This window comes from Tenrec ecaudatus, chromosome 1, assembly GCF_050624435.1.
Source record: "Tenrec ecaudatus isolate mTenEca1 chromosome 1, mTenEca1.hap1, whole genome shotgun sequence".
Taxonomy (NCBI): domain Eukaryota; kingdom Metazoa; phylum Chordata; class Mammalia; order Afrosoricida; family Tenrecidae; genus Tenrec; species Tenrec ecaudatus.
Window position 1 is genome coordinate 160033001 of NC_134530.1, and position 15287 is coordinate 160048287.

Sequence of the window (15287 nt, forward strand, 5' to 3'; positions counted from 1 at the left end):
TCCCAGGAAAAAAGGGTTAGAATCTGGAGGACACCCAAAGTTGGACAAATAACGTGGAGGTGTGAAGAACGTTCAGAGGGCACTGAAAACCCTTGAGATCTACAAATGAAGACTGTTGTTAGGTGCCAACTGCTGAGTCGGCTCTGACCCACGGCGACCCAACAGAACAAAACAATGTGCGGTTGGAAGGATGCAAACCAAAAGGGCTTGCTTAGAAAAAAGCAGATCTCCTAAAACAAAGTTAGGAATCATCTAAACGTGAATTTGGAAGAATCACCGAGTACCATACTTGCTCTTGTAGAAAACGTTTTCATTAAACATCGGCCTGGAGCCTTCCAACAACCCATTTTTCAGATGAGAAAGCAGGGACTCAGGGCAGGGTTTTGAGTTTTAACGACCACCAGCGGTAAAGACAGCAGGAAGCAACTGCAGAGTTCTTGACCAGCTTGTTCTCCGCAGCCCACGCGGAAGGCTTCTCCAAAGGCAGGTTTGTCTGGATTCCAGGCGGCGCCAGCGGGAAGGTGGCCTGGGGCTCGAACTGGGCGGGCCCGCTCACCACGCGCAGACACAAAAACCTTAGTGGTAAACCCACAGGAGCGGCCACCGCCCGCGCGAGGCCGTAGTGGCCTTACCGCAAGGGGTGGTGGGCGGGGCAAGCGGTCCTGTTCGCCCCTCCTATTGGTCCCCGGGGTTACGGGCAGCAAACCACAGCCAGCCGCAGCCCGGGGAAGGGACGCACACGACCGCCACTTTCTAGTTGCCCCGAGTCCAGCCCGGAGGCCCCTGGCGAGGCAGCTGCTACGCATGCGTGAGGCCGAAGGCCAGCTCTCGACCCTCCCCGCCCTCCATCTGCAGGGAAAAGGATCCCCAGGGCTTTGCTGGGCCAACCCGTCTTCAGCAGGGCCTGCAGCCTTGCGCGGTTTCTGCATTTACCAGCTGCTGCCCCTACCCCTCCTGCGACCCGAGAGAGACTCTTCCGGCCAAATTCTCCTTAGGCCAAGATTTTTCTGGTGTGCAACACACAGACACATGTACACACACGCACGCACGCTAGCTAGCATCGATTACGAAACCCCGAATCCCTTCTTTCTCGGCCCAGAAACGTGCTGCGTGCCCTCCCGCTAAACTCCACTGTGGATCTCCTGGGCCCTCGCTCATCTCCACACACCACATCGTAGCTGGCCTCCTTCAGGAAACCTTTCCTGATTAAGCCCGCTGGGACGGCAGCCATCCCAATTACTCTGGAGAGCGCTCAAGGCCGCGCAGAAGGCAGGTTCAGGGGCCAAGCCGCGCCGAGGATCCCCGCGCCGCCCTTCCGCCCCTCCGAGTAAAGGCAGGCCGGGGCTCGGGACACAGCTGTATTGGGAAGCCGAGGCTCCTACACAGTAGGAGGAGGGACGTCCTGGGAGGCCGGGGACTGTGCACTAGGCGCGTGGCCCCCGCCCGTCAGTCAGTCAGTCCGCCACGCGGCCCGCCCGGGGCCGGTCCATGGGGGAAACCCGGAGGAGCGAGTTAAGGCAGCTTGGCTCTTAAGGAGGGGGGAGTGGGAGTCGCCAGTTGCCCCTCGAAAAGCTGGCTCACTGAGGGGACGGGCTTCTCACCTCCCACTCCTCTCTCGAGGGCAGGGGAAAGACGGTCAATAAATAAACCCGAGCCGGGGAGGCGCCCCGGAGACTCTCAGAGTCCAGGATGGCTGGCGGTGCGCAACCGGGGAGGCCGGGAGCGGGGTGCAGTCCTTGGCCAGGCGTCCACGCCCACGGCCGTGGGGGGTGCGCCCCCACTGGAGGCCGGCGGGCGCCGCCCTTCAAAAGTTAAAATGGCTGCCATTCGTCAGGGCCGGCTGGGAGGAGGGGCTGACGAGGGGCGACTTCGGGGGCAACTGAGGCTTCTCGACGGCATCCACCCTCTTCAGGGCTCGGCCCCGGTAGCCCTCGGGCCGGCCCAGGTACAGCAGGTGCCTCCCGAGACCCCCGGAGTACCTGGAGGGGCCTCCCGAGGGGACTCGCGTGAGCAGGCCGGGTGGTGCGCGCTGAGGGGTAAAGGGCAACCTCCGCGTGCCCCCGACCCCGAGCCGCGGGGCGGGGGCGGAGAGCGCGGGCCGGCCGGTGGGGGGCGCCTTGCTCTTCCCTTCCGGGGGCACGTCGAGCCTCAGGGGCGGGGCGCACTCCCGGGGGAGGGGGCTGGAGCCGGCGAAGGGGGCGGGGCCGGGCTCGGGCGGGAGCGGCCTGGAGGTGAAGGGCGCGGGCGGCGGGGGCTCAGCCCGCTTCCGCGCCGCCTGCGGGCCGTGCAGGTAGCGCAGCAGTTCCTCCAGGGTGGTGACCTCCACGGCCTGCCCCGGGCAGCCGGGCGGCGGCGGCCTCACCAGCACGCGCGGCGCGGGGCCGCCCGTCGGATTCCCGCCCCGCGCGCGGACCGGGCCCTCCTTGGCGTTGTTGCCGTTCTGGTTCCACTCCCAGGGGCCCCCGGCAGCGGCGGCGCGGAGGTGCTTGACTGGCAGCTCGGGGGTGGACTCCGGGGTGGGCAGGCAGGCCAGCTCCGGCGGGGGCACGCCCTCGGGGGGAGGCAGGAAAGTGGTGTAGAGCTGGGGCGTCTGGGCCGCGTCTCCGTCCTTGGACGGCGGCGGGGGGTCTGGGCCCCCGCCGTGCAGCCGGGCCAAACTGCGGAGGGAGAGAGGGCGCGGGAGCCCTGGGGTCTCGATGTCCTTGCTCCGGCGTCGGTGGGCGCGGCGGCAGGCGCAGGAGACCAGGAGGGCTGAGGCCGCGGCGCCCAGGGCGAAGGCTGCGGCCACGCTGGCCAGGAGGAGTGGGACGGGGACGGAAGGGGAGGCCGAGGCTGGGAGGAGGTCCCGGCGCACGCCTGCCGACCGAGAGGGAGGAGGGAGGCTCAGCGGGAGGCGGAGGGTACGCAGTCCGCTGAAGGGCGCTGGGCCTAGCCGGCGCCCAGGCAAGTTGGGAAGACATCTAACCTTGCTCTTGGGCTCAGCGACACTCCAGAGCCTGGACCTTCCCCCGGACTCGGGGCCCGCCTCTGCCCCCTCCCGCCACCCCCCAACACACACAGCCCATCACACTCTGCCTCACACAGGCTAGAGCTTGGACTGGGGAGGGCGGGTGCAGGCCCCCATCTCAGCTCGGGCCTTGTCGCCGGGGCGGGAGGTAGAGCTGAGATGGTCACATCTGTTTGGGGAGGGGATGCTCTAAAAGGTCGTTAGTGAGCACCGCACACCAGGCAGTCAGTGGAAGGGCTTAGGATTCTCCCAAGAATCAGCAGCCACACACTTCACTTCCCTCCCAGCCAGCCCCCTTACCCTGAGTGTGAGCTCCAAGAGTGGAAGACTGGGGCCGGGGGTGGGCATCACTGAGGGGGCTGGGGGTCTCAGGGGAAGGGCCAGGACCCAGAAGCACTGGTGACAGAGACCAGGTCAGAGCCAGTGAGGCCCGTGCTTGCACCCCCTGACACCCATGCAGGATCCTCCCTTCTCCCCCACCTTGCACAACCCAGGCCTCTTGAACTCTCGCTGCCGGTGGGTGTGGGGGAGGGTTCGTCATGCAGGAGAGGAACTCACTTCGTTGTTCAAAAGCTATTTATTAAGCACCCTACTATGTGCCCAGCTCATCTGGAGGATGCAGACCCATGTCCTGCGATTTCTCTCAGGGGGTCCGGTGTGCTGGCCTGCTGCCAGCGTGGAGCCCAAACTCGGGTGAGTGGAAACTGAGTAAGGGAAGGGAAAGCAGAGACAAGAGGACTTACCATACGCAGGATCCCCTGGGCCAGACTGACTCCCAGTAGCTCCATCTGTAAAGCAGGGAGAGGGGGAGGGAAACTTCATGAAGAACTGCTGGGGCCACTGTACCACAGGAGAGCTTTAAAGGCATGAGTTCCTGAAGGCCAAGATGGTGGCTGTCCTATGGACTGATGGGAGTCTCGCCCAAATATTTGTAAATCCTAACCTCTATGCTTGTGGTCAGTTACCAGCCTGCTGGGAAAGGGGTTGTGTTTATTATGTTAAATGAATCAGATTTGAGTCTGGTGTATCTTGAGTCAATCTCTTGAGATGTAAAAGATTTAAATGCAAACTAGAAAGCAGACATGGGGGAAGAGAGGCCCCAAGCCACCTGAAGACTGCCCAGGAGCCAAAGCTAAAAGTGACAAGGGTCTTTCACGAGACCCACCACCCTGAACTGCTAAACTGGGGAAACAAATGTTTAAGCCATCCACTTGTGGCACTTCTGTTACAGCAAACAGTCCTAGATAAAACAGCGGCCACCTGAACCATTTGCCATCTGCAGCTACCCCTTAAGTTTACCTTGGCAGTCACCATCGTCTGTGGCTTCCTGGTCCCCAACCCGAATGACATCAGTGCTAAGAGGAAAGGGAAATGGCTCAGTGCAGTTCTTTCTTGCCCCATCCCCCTACCTTAGCCCTCAGTGTATCCTTAGTGATGGGGACGTTTCTCCTCAGGAGATCCAGGGGTCCCTCACTTACCTACCAGGTCCCCGAATATCCACACAGCCTCGGGACCTATGCCAACCACAGTATGGGTCCTGAGAAGCCAGGCAGCTCCTAGGGAAAAGTCATGTGAGACTGGGAACCCCACCACTCTAATCCCGTTGTACCCCCGTCTCTCTCACTCTCACCTGACACCAAGAGGCTCCTAGCCCTAGATTCCCAGTGCATTTACTCCAGTCCCCACATGCTTGAGGCAGAAACAGCCCCTTCCTTGGCTTCCCCTGAGACCTGTGTTCCTGGGGGTCCCAGGGAGCTTGTCCAGGAAGGGTCTGGGCTCGGATCCCTCTCACCTTTGGCAGGCCCCATGCCTGGTGCAGCGGCTGAGAGGGAGGTAGATCATGCAGCCAGAAAATGCCACAAAAAGCCTGTGACCCTCAGTGTCCAGCTCGAGCCCCAGGACCCGCCGTGCTGTCTTGGATGACCGCTTCCCACTGCACCTGGGGTGAGGCCAGGAGTCAGGTGGGTGAGTTGACAACAGAAGATGAGCAATAGCAGCTGAGCACAATCCACGGGGCCCCCCTGCCCCACCAGCCTCCAGTCTTGCCAAGCGCCAGCCCCCATCCCACTACAAGAAGTCAGCGCTGGAGTTCTCAGGCCACCGCCACCATCTCACCAGCCATCTCCCATCCCACTCTTGCCTTAGGGAGAGCTGTCCCCATAAGCCTCACCGAGAGGAGCTGTAGGCATCAATCTCCTCCAATAGGATGGGCTCAGTTCCCCCAGGTCGCCCCCCTGGGGGCAGCACCTTCAGTACTGTCCCATCGTTGGAGCCAAGGAACAGGACTGTGGTATTACTGTGGGGACCGGCCATCCCATCCACAGCTACCTGGGTCAGCAGGGCCCTGCAGGGAAAAGTCTCAGTCAGGGGAAAGTGAGGTGTCGGCCCCGGCCCCATCCCCATCCCCACATCCCAGTGTTTCCTTCTCAGCTCTTTCCTGGCGCTTTCATAAGTTCTTCCTTCACCGGTGCCACCGACCTTTTGGGGTGAGAGATGGAAGAATGGGGCTAGGGGGCAGAGGGCCACCTGTACCTGCTGGTGAGGGTGAGCAGCGGCTGATGGGTGGCAGGTGGCACGGCAGGGTCAAGCAGCGGGTGGGCCTTGATGAAGGTCAGCACGGCATCGGGGAGGTCTCGAGAAGTGGAGAACGAGGCAGCTCCACCCACTCCTGCACAGGACCCCGGCCTGGTGGGCACATGAGAAGGGGGCAGCGTTAGAGCCCTGGCTTGAGTCATCTCTGCCCACCCCATTCCAACTCCCAAACATGATCGAAACCCTTGGTCCTCCTATCCACAGGCACCCCACCCTTCCCTTCTCTATGGCAGCCCTCCAGTCCATTGCCCACCCCTTCTCAGGACCTAACCTTGGAAGTGGGGCTGGGCTCTCCTCATGTTAACCCAATACAGCCCTCTCCCTAGGCCTTGTATACCATACCCCTTCTTCACAATCCCCCTTTGGGAACGGATTCTGTTTCTGTCCCCAAGCCCAGCCCATCCTAGGTACCTGGGTGAGGGGACCCTATCCTCAGACACAGGGGTCCAGGCCCCATCCAGACTTCTCTGTTCCTTGAACTTGCCCTCGAACCCATGCTCGATATCATCCAGGTAGAAGGCGCAGACTGCAGAACCAGGGATGCTAGGGGGGCCAGAGAAGGATGCAGGCTGGGTGTGGGAGAAGGAAGCAGCCCCTGATATCACTGCAAGCTGTGCTTCATGCACCACATGTAGGAGACTGGGTGGGGATGGGGGCACAAAGAGGTGGCCAGAAACTCAAACTGGCTTTGCCTGGAGCTTCCCTTCATTGCCCCCATCAGGAGTCTGAAAGGGGAGCGTGGATACTGGTGGGGCAAGGGGACACACTGGGACACACTAGTCAGTCCTGTACCAACCTATTGGTCTGAGTTGTGAAGACCCCAAAGAGAGCGGAGCGGCCATGCAGGTTCGCAGGCCCGGTCAAGGCCTGGAGCACATCAAAGTAGAAGATTGAGTCCCCAGGGACCGAGCAGTTGAGCCGCAGCTTCAGGAAGGAAGTCCAGTGACGGTCCAAGGCCCGAGGGGAGCCCCCCATGTCACGCTTACACACACGGGCCACACGGGAGAACTGCACCTGGGGGGAGGGAGAGTCAGGACCCATTGGGCGAAAGGCCTGCAGTCACATTAGGAGCCCCGTTGTAGAGCACAGAAGGCACGATGTGGAGAGTCAGTCTGGGCCACAGGTGAGGGGAGGCTACAGAGCAGATCCACGGGGCTGCGAACACGGTCAAGAGCTTGCCCTTGACGGAACAGGCGCCTCGGAATCCAGCAGACCCTTCTAAATCCCCACCCGTGATGCCCACCTCCTTACCCTCCCCAGCCGCGCATCCTCCACAGAGACCTCTCGGAAGAAGAAGTAGACGTGGTCTCCATGCTCCAGAGCATGGACAAAATAAGGCTCTGAGGGAGGGAGAGACAGGAAGAGTATACAGCCTCAGAAACTCTTGACCCGTTTACAGCCATGCCCTGTCCCCCCACAGGTCTCATCCAGTTCCCCAGGAGCAGCCTCCCTCCCCGAGGCCCGCCCTGACCTCGGAGCCACTTGGAGTCGTACTTGGCGGAGCGAAGTGGGGGTTGAGGCCCTAGGCTTCTGTAAACGACAGCATCGCTGGCCTGGAAGTCCGCAGCTGTGGCTGAGTACAGACTGCCCTCTGGAAGGGACAGGGAGTTTAGGGCCAGGATTAGGGATCTGCATCCTGGACCTGGCCCAATCCCTGCCTCCTCCCTCCACTCAGAGCCACGAGGGGCTGGGGAAGGTGTGCAGTGGGAGCGCCCTCCAGCCGCATGCCCGCCTCCTCCAGGCCCGGGGCTGTACCTGCAAAGACCGCTACATTGGACTGGGTAGCATCAAAGGGGCAGCGAGCCTGCCCACTGAGCTCCTCACCCTCCTGCTGCAGCGAAGTTATCTGTGGGCCAAGGGAAAAGGAAGTCTGGCTCCATAAGCGATTTCCTCACGTCCTTGTGCACCCCCCCACACACACACACACTCCCATTCCCTCACCCCAGGGCCTGGTCCCTGCCCATCACAGTGGCCACATGAGGCTCTCCCCCCATTCCCACGGTGACTTTCCCACCCACCCCCTTCGTACCCCATAGCTTCGGCACACAGGACTGAATGAGTTGGTTCCACAGGCGAGGAGCGTCTGGGAGTCCCAGGGAATGAGCACCCGGATATAGTTGTAGCACTCGTCCTAGAGAACCCCAGAGCCCCGGTCAGCTGCAAGGGTCCCGGGCTGGGATGAGAGGCCACAGGGAGGAAGCCTGCTGCCCTAGAGCCAGTCAGAGCAACTGGAGATCAAGTTCCAACTAAGTCATTCCTAACTGTGGCCTCAGGCAAATCCTCAGACCTCTCTGTGACCCACTTTCCTTTCCTGAGACCAATAATACCTATTTCTCAGGTGTATGTGTGTCTTAGGAAGTGCCTATCCCTCGCTCACTCCCCGCCATCGAGTTGATGTCAGATCATAGTGATCCTGTAGCACAGGATAGCACTGCCCCTGTGGGTTTCCAAGACTAACTTGATAGGAGTAGAGAGCCTCATCTTTCTCCGACGGAGCGGCTGGTGGCTTTGAACTGCCGACCATGGGGTTACAGCCCAATGAGTAGTCACGATGCCACCAGTGTTTCTTGCCGTGTATATAATGTATGCAAAACATGGTTCACTCCCCCTTGCTCCCATTCTCCTTTGAGGCCTGGGTTGGGAAAGCTGGGTGGGAACGAGGGCCTGGTGAAGGACTGGACAGAGCCTGGGGCCGGGAAGTCCTTTCCTCCCCTTGGAGTTGGCAGGCCACCTGCGGCTCACCGTCAGCTTCCCGCGTACAGCACAGTTGTCCACATCCTGGCTCCTCCATGTCAGGTACTGAGGAGAAGGAGGAGAATCACTTCACAGGATGGCACCTTTGGGGTCCTTCCCACCCACTTAACCCTCGTTCAGCCTTTCCCAGCCTCATCTCCGTGCCTACCCCTTGTCCCCACAGCCTTTTACCTTGCTGGGCACTAGCCCCTTCCCTTCTTCTTGGGCTTGAAGATCGAAGGCGAAAACGTGATCCCTGAAGAGGTAGGTAAGGAGGGATCAGGGCCAAGTCAGGGCATCCACCTGAGCTCCTGAGTCCTCCCCTTCTCCATGTCCACGTTCAGCTACTCAGAGGCCAACAGCATGGGCTGCCTGCCCTGTGCCCTCCCCCTTACTGGATGCTCTGGGTCCAGGGATGCCCATGTCCTGTGGCCTGTGCACCTGCATGTGTCCCCTGCGAGATGGTGCAGTGGCCATGCAGGTCTCATGTCTGCCCAGGAGCATGCATATCTTCCCCACACATGTGCCTCGGCCAGTTTACCGGGCAGCCACCAGCAAGGTCCGGTTCAAGGTCAGAAATTTCTGAAAATCCAGCCCAAGTTGTACAGCCACCGCATCATCCTCCAACCCCCGGAACCAGGATAATGGGGAGGTACCTAGAGAGCAGAGGAAGACGGGGTGCTGAGGATAGCACAACAATGGGGGACCAAGATCTTCTGCAACCACACAAGGGTAGGAGGGGACGACACGCTGTGGACGTAGTGGATACATGGGGATAGGTGTGAGGTGCCCTAAAACTAGCAGTTAACCTGGAGCACTTCATCTCTGCAGGCACTGGGTTGACACTTCTCCCCCACAGGGTTTCCGAGCCTGTGATCTTTCCCAAAGCTTGCTTTTATTGGACCTTTATAGACACAACGCCAAAGCCGCCTCTCCACAGAGGGGCTGCTGGGTTCTAACCACCAACTGCATCACCAGGCTCCGTGATGGGGGCAGGCACCAGGATTCAGAGCAGGTTTGCTCTGATTCCAGACTTTAATCCAATAATCCCTTCTTGGACCGTAATCCCCTCTCCCACATGGTACACTTTCTCACTTCGCCACAACCTCCCCCTCCCCATTTCTCCCAACGCCTTCTGCACCCTCCCCGCAAGACCCTGACACTTCCACCAGCCCTGCCCGCCCAGAGTTCTGTCCCTTCTGACCAACTGTAGTGTCCACCTACCCTGACCTGGAAGCCCAGAGTTCAGGGTGAGATGATTTAACATTCGTAAGTGTCCCAAACTGTCCGGCACATGGGAATGTTTGCTAATCTTAATATCCCCTCACAAGTACCCCCAGGAACCCGACTGCAGTAACCTCCACCCTCAACACGACTCTTACTCTTCCATGTGTAAAGGGGTTCCACATATAGATGCCAATCAGGAAAAGTGGAGTTCTGATCTTTATCATGGTGGGGCTGAGGCTAGCTGGCGGCACCCGTGGTAGAGAGGGAGCTAAGAGGTGTTGGGAACTCCAAAGCTAGCCTCATGCTTTCGTTTTGTAGCTGCTAATAATAATAATAGCAAATATATATATAAAGCACTTAATCTGTGTCAGACAGTGTTTTCAACACTTAGCTTGCATTACCTCATCCAATCCCTAAATAGCTCTCTGAGGCACAATACTATTATTATTCTCATTTCACAGATGAGGAAACTGAGGCAATGAGAGATAAAATGACTCGAGCAAGGTCATGCAGTTGGTGAGAAACTTCACAGAGATTCAAACTTGCTAAGCTTTGGTCTGGCTGAAAGTCATGTTCTCAGCCCAGCTGCCACATGACACTGCCGCTACATGATGAAACCAGGCCCTGGATGAGAGGTGACCGGCTGCAGCTCTCCTGTCCTCCCCACCCCCAACCCCCCCCCCTCCCGCTGGTCAGCCTGTCAGCTGTCTCTGACTGAGGGCTGAGCTCCCACAGAGGGCGCAGGGTCTCAGGGGACTCACCTTGCAGGTCGGAGCTCAGCAGTGGGTGGGGGTCCCGAGGGAAGGCAGCGTGGGTATGGGGCAGAGAGAGAAGCAGCAGCAGCAAGGGCATGAAGTAAGGGGCACGGGGCATCCTGTGCGGGGCAGCTCAGGCCCCAGGGGGTGCCCCCTCACCCATATGCTGGCCCTGAATGGGGAGAGAGACAGAAAAGTGAGAAAGGAGCCACGCCCCCCCCCTACTCCTGACTTGAGCAGGCTCCTTCCCTGGTCTATCCCCAGAAGACCCTGTGGGGCAGGGGGAGGGGAGTGGAAGAGCCCTTTTTCTGGCACTGCCTCCGGCCCCCTGCCGGCTGTCACCATCACTCAAGGCCCTGCCCGGTCCAACTGGCTGGTGGGAGGAGGGCTGGTGATGACCCCAGGTAAGGACAAGACACACCCGCTTCCCTCCTGGCCTTCTCACTCTGCCTTTCCTCCTCTCTCCTGACTGGGCCTGGGACATGCGGTAGGTGACACCTCCTGGCCCCCCTCTTGCTAACCCCTTCTCGGCTATAATTAGATACTGAAGCCTTAAAATTATAAATAGTGACTCCTTGGCACTGGGAGGAAGCAGAGGGCACCACATCGGCCTCCCGCTTGCAGACCCCCACAGCACCCTGGGAGCCGTGCAGGCAGAGGCCGGGCACAGGCAGCTGGGAGGCAGCCACTCTCCTCTTTAGGGTTGAGGAAGGAACAAAAGTGGAGGGGAGGGGAGGGGAGCAGCCTGGGGGTCGAGGCCCTGGTCTACATCAGCTTCTGCTTCAGGGGCCCTTCCCGCCACTGGGGAGGGGAGTCAGGAGGGGTGTCTTAGCCAAAAATGCATCTGCATCAAAGCCAAATCAGAGGCTAAATTTAGCTCTGGTTGCAGCTGTCTCCCGACCACTGTGCCCCCTCCCAGCCTCTCTAGCCCCCTGCTTGCTCCCTGGCTCCTGAGAACCCAGGCATGTACTTGGTGGGGGGAGGAGCAAACCCACCCTTATAAGGAGCCAGGACTAGAAGGGGCTGCACTGGAGAAAGAAATGGCCGCATGTGCCCTCGTCCCTCCCTTCCCCGTCGGGCGGCCTCTGCAAGTGAAATATAAATAATTCAATGACAGGCAGGCAGTTGTAGCCCAAAGTCCAGGAAAAGATGGAAACGGTGGAAAGGATGGTGAGACAGGCCTCCCTCCCACCCATCAGCCTCCCACAGCCAGAGGACCTCGCTGAGCCCCACAGCGAGGAGACCCCAGCTTCCTGCCTTCCCCCCTGAAATTGAAGGGAGGCTTGAGAAACCAGGTCAGGAGGGTTGAGAATCATTTCTGTCTGTGAGCAGTGATCCCACACCAATCCGATTACCATCCCACCATGGCTCCTGTAGAGGAGACCTTGGGGCTCCCACCATGCCTAGCCCCTTCCCATTTCTCCAGCAATTCTACTCTTCGTAGCCTGAACCCAAGTGCCCCCCAGGCCGGCGTCACTGGTGGGGAGGCTGACGTCAGGTGGGGTCCCTTGAGACCTGGAGGAGGGGAAGGCGTTGGAACACCTAATGATGACCCTCCCCTCCCCAGGGGCAGAGCAGCCAGCCAGCTAAGGACCCTCTGGTGTTGCGAGGCCAGGCCTCCCTCCCTTTCCTCACCATGTTTCCGGATGCTGACACTCCCCAGAGAAGAGAAAGGGACACAGCTTGTCTCCTACCCTCCCCCGCTGCCCCCCCTCAAGTTGCCCTGGGCAACTAGTATCTTCACCTTGGAAACAACTTTGTTCTCTGGCAAATGGGGAGAAGAGCCAGACCCTCATCCCGCTCTCTGGCCATGCTTGCTCCCATTGCCCTTTCCTTACCTGGGGTGGTGACTCCTGTGGGGGTCTGAGGGAAATAGATGACCTCTGACCTGACAGAAAAAGGGGAGAGACCAGTTACCTCCCATGTCACTTCCCTTGAAAGTAAATGTGAAAATTTAGGACCAACCGGCTGAGGATCATGCCAGGGAGACGCCTCTCTGGAAGATGTAGGGCCCTGGACGCTGAATCTGGTTACAAAGGTGCTGCCCCTGTGGGGTTGGATGCAGGCCCAGGGGTGTGAGCACAGGGGTCAGGGAGGGTCCCTAGGCAGAAACCTCTAGAGCTTCTGGACCAGCCTTGTGGGAAGGGGTGACAAGGACAGTTTACAGGGGCAAGGGGACCACTCCCACATTAAAACCTTCCAAATCAAGCAGGCTTGCAGCCTTCTTAGCGAAAGCGCCCTAGCTGGGGACAATAGAAGCTAATTTGCATCTCATTTACATGCTCTTCATTTCCAGGCAAAATGCTCTGATAGCAGCACCCACAGCCCATTCCTTCTTCCCAGCTCAGCTCCCCCCAGCCCTCCTCTACCCCCCAACCTCAGCCTGATTTCCCTCTAGCTTCTCCAAACACTTAGTTGGCCTTCGCATGGGTTCCCCCAGTCTCAAAGATGATACAGCCTAGGAGGGCTTACCATAGCTGTTCTTGGGGGGGGGGGGTCAGTGTTTGAGTGCCCCCGCCCCACCCTTGGTTTGGAGAAGGCTAACTTTGCTCTGGGACCAATCCCAGCTGCTTCCTGCTCCCAATAGGAAGCAAATGAGAGCGGGCAGGCCATCCTTTCTCCCTCTCCTAGGTTCTCCTCGCTGAGAAGAGGAACCAGCCCTTCCTTCTGGCTCCTCCAGGTCCCCCCACAGCCTCCTCTAGGGAGTGGCCGGGGTCACAGCCAGAGTCCGGCAGGGCCTGGGAAAGGATGCCGAAGGAGTCCCAGCTGAGGACAATAGCAGGAACCCCTCGGCTGGCTGCCCGCCGCTTCAGTCCACCTTCTTGGGGGTGGAGGAGGTGTCCAGCGGCCTCAATATGCTATGTTCCCTTCTCGAAGACACCCCACCCCCTGCCGCACCTCAGCTCTCGGCTCCTAAGCGCACCTACCCTCCCTGCCACCCAAGCCCCCCACGAGGATAATCCAGGTGTCTGGAGCCGCGCAGGACGTGGGCCCGGGGCTCGACGCCCGCCCCCTTACTGGGTCTGAGGCTCCGAGGAGGGGCGGGTGGCAGTCTGGGCCGGGACCGGGTCCCAGAGCCACGTTAGCGAGAGGAGGGGCTGAGGGGCCTGCAGGCGCAGACGGAGTGGGGCGCGGGGCGGGGGTGGGATGGCGGAGGCGGGTCTCGGAGGCCAGAGACACAGGGCCAAAGGCTGGGAGAGCCGACGCGGGCGGGTCGGTGGCCGACGCTGAGCGGGGTCCCTGGGCTCGGGACGCGGTCATCCGCTCGGCTCTCCTCCTTGGGGGGGCCTCAGTCTAACAAAGCCCGGGCCGAGAGGGGTGAAGGAAGGAGAGGGGTGCTGTGACCGATGTTTCGTGGGGGCCCAGTCCCTGACTCTGTGCCAACGCCAGCGCCCGCGGATTGCTCCCATTCCCGCTCGCACAAGGGCAGTGGGGCTGCCGAGATCCTGAACAAGGCGTCCCCCTGGCCTTTCCTGCGGGAGCATCCAGAGTGTCCGCTTCTCAGTCGGGCTCCCAGCCCGAGTTTCCCTGCCGGGAAAGGCAGGGGCCAGGTTTTCCACCCTCCCTACTGTGCGCGCCTCAGAGAATCCCTTTTGCGCTCCCGAATCCAGACGCCACCCGGAGAAAACCCAGTCGAAACAGGCGGCCAGACCTTGCGGCCAACAGTGAGATGCTGGGGCTCCGCTACGGTCCCTCTACTCCCTCCGTGCACCCCAACTCCGCTGACCCTCTCCGCCAGCCAGGCGCACAGCACACCGACACCCTTCCCGGTCCCTCTCGTACTTCGGAGGGTTGCTCCCGGGCTGCAGCAGCCCCCGGCCCTCCCCATCCCTGCCCTGGGGTACTTGCTCGGAGATCTGGGCCAGCGGGATCGAGATCTCAGCGGATGGCAGCGGCCCCGCGCGGCTCCGAGGTCCCGATCCGTGGTTGGGATTCTGGCGAGATGTACGGAGTGCCCGAATTTGGACGGAGCTTGGATCTGGGCTGTGGGCGCAGCCAGGCTGGGCGAGCCCAGGGTCCGAGTCGCAGTCGCCGCTCCCGCCGCGGCTCCGGAGGAAAACAATGCGACCGCCCGGAGCTCTGGGCCCGGCCCTAGCCGCCCCGCCCGCCTCCCGCCGGCCCCACCTCCAGCCCGCCTCCGAGTCCCTGCAGCTAATCCCGCCTCGGAAGGCTAGATCGGCCCCGCCTTCCCCGCACCTTCTCTCCAATAGCACAGCTCGGGGGCGGGGCGCGGGAGCCCCGCCCACTAAGGGCCAGGCTGGGAGGATGAACCCGAGACCGGAGAGGAGCTGGAGAAGGAGAGAAATCCACGCAGGGTCACTTAGAGCCGGACAGAGGCGGAGACGCACACAGAAGCAGAGGTTGACAGAGGAGGGGTCACATATTAACCAGGGAAATCCGTGGGGACAACTCTCACAGCGAAAGAGGAAGGAAGAGAAGTGGGGAGGGGAGACAGACAGGAAACCGGGGAGGGGAGGAGGAAGCTCTGTTAGGCTGGGCTGGGCGCGACCCTCCCTCCTTTCACCTCCCCAAGGAGCGTGGCGACCCTCCTCTGGGATGGTCTCCCTGCTCTCCCCTACTCGGCTCCAGCCATTTGCGTCTCCTTTACCCTCTTCTCTACCTCAATCCCCTTATTTCTTTCTCCCCTCTGCCTTCTCTGGGTCATCATGCCCCGAAAAGGAGGCCAGATTTGCAGCTGGATTTGAGGTTTGGGAAGAGAAAGGAGGAGGTCCTCCGTCCTCTCAAAGCATTGTGAGCTGGGGCCACAGGCCAGGAGCTAAAGAGCCAGGGAGTCCGTGTGGCTGGTGGACAGGCCGTTGCTGTGACTGAGCGGGGCAGGTGAGAAGGGCTGAAGCCAAGAGAGACGCGGACACTGAGACAAACTGACTCAGGAAATCACACGGAGCAAGGAGCAACACGGAGACCTAAAAGCAAGAGAGAAAGTAACCAACTGCTCTAAGCCCTAGGCACCG

At 60.4% G+C, this 15287-nt stretch overlaps 1 protein-coding gene across 5 annotated transcripts; it reads right to left on the reverse strand.

Moving 5' to 3' along the window:
• Positions 1-1274: 1274 nt before the first annotated feature.
• On the reverse strand, positions 1275-14417 carry SEMA6C (semaphorin 6C). Of its 5 annotated transcripts, XM_075561746.1 has the most exons (21): positions 14164-14417; positions 12153-12202; positions 11310-11399; positions 10321-10486; positions 8874-8988; positions 8525-8588; positions 8342-8398; positions 7629-7730; positions 7355-7445; positions 7071-7190; positions 6851-6939; positions 6396-6613; positions 6011-6142; positions 5540-5692; positions 5178-5351; positions 4800-4946; positions 4486-4563; positions 4307-4362; positions 3751-3795; positions 3308-3403; positions 1275-2856 (listed from the first exon to the last, which is right to left on the reverse strand). In XM_075561746.1, the coding sequence occupies exons 4-21, from the start codon at positions 10430-10432 to the stop codon at positions 1805-1807; spliced, it is 2901 nt and encodes a 966-aa protein (XP_075417861.1). In that variant the 5' UTR covers positions 10433-10486; positions 11310-11399; positions 12153-12202; positions 14164-14417; the 3' UTR covers positions 1275-1804. The 5 variants fall into 5 exon arrangements, with proteins under 5 accessions (XP_075417861.1, XP_075417852.1, XP_075417869.1 ...); XM_075561737.1 differs by lacking the exon at positions 11310-11399 and having other exon boundaries at positions 14164-14416; XM_075561768.1 differs by lacking the exon at positions 11310-11399 and having other exon boundaries at positions 2237-2856; positions 4490-4563; positions 14164-14415.
• Positions 14418-15287: the final 870 nt, after the last annotated feature.

What these genes read in the sequence shown, in the direction of transcription:
- SEMA6C (XM_075561746.1), bottom strand. Translation starts at nt 10,432, where the DNA reads ATGCCCCGTGCCCCTTACTTCATGCCCTTGCTGCTGCTGCTTCTCTCT. An exon ending in GCTGAGCTCCGACCTGCAAG is followed by an intron (nt 8,989 to 10,320) that starts GTGAGTCCCCTG and finishes TCTGCTCTCTAG; the next exon opens with GTACCTCCCCATTATCCTGG. An exon ending in ACCTTGCTGGTGGCTGCCCG is followed by an intron (nt 8,589 to 8,873) that starts GTAAACTGGCCG and finishes CTACCTCTTCAG; the next exon opens with GGATCACGTTTTCGCCTTCG.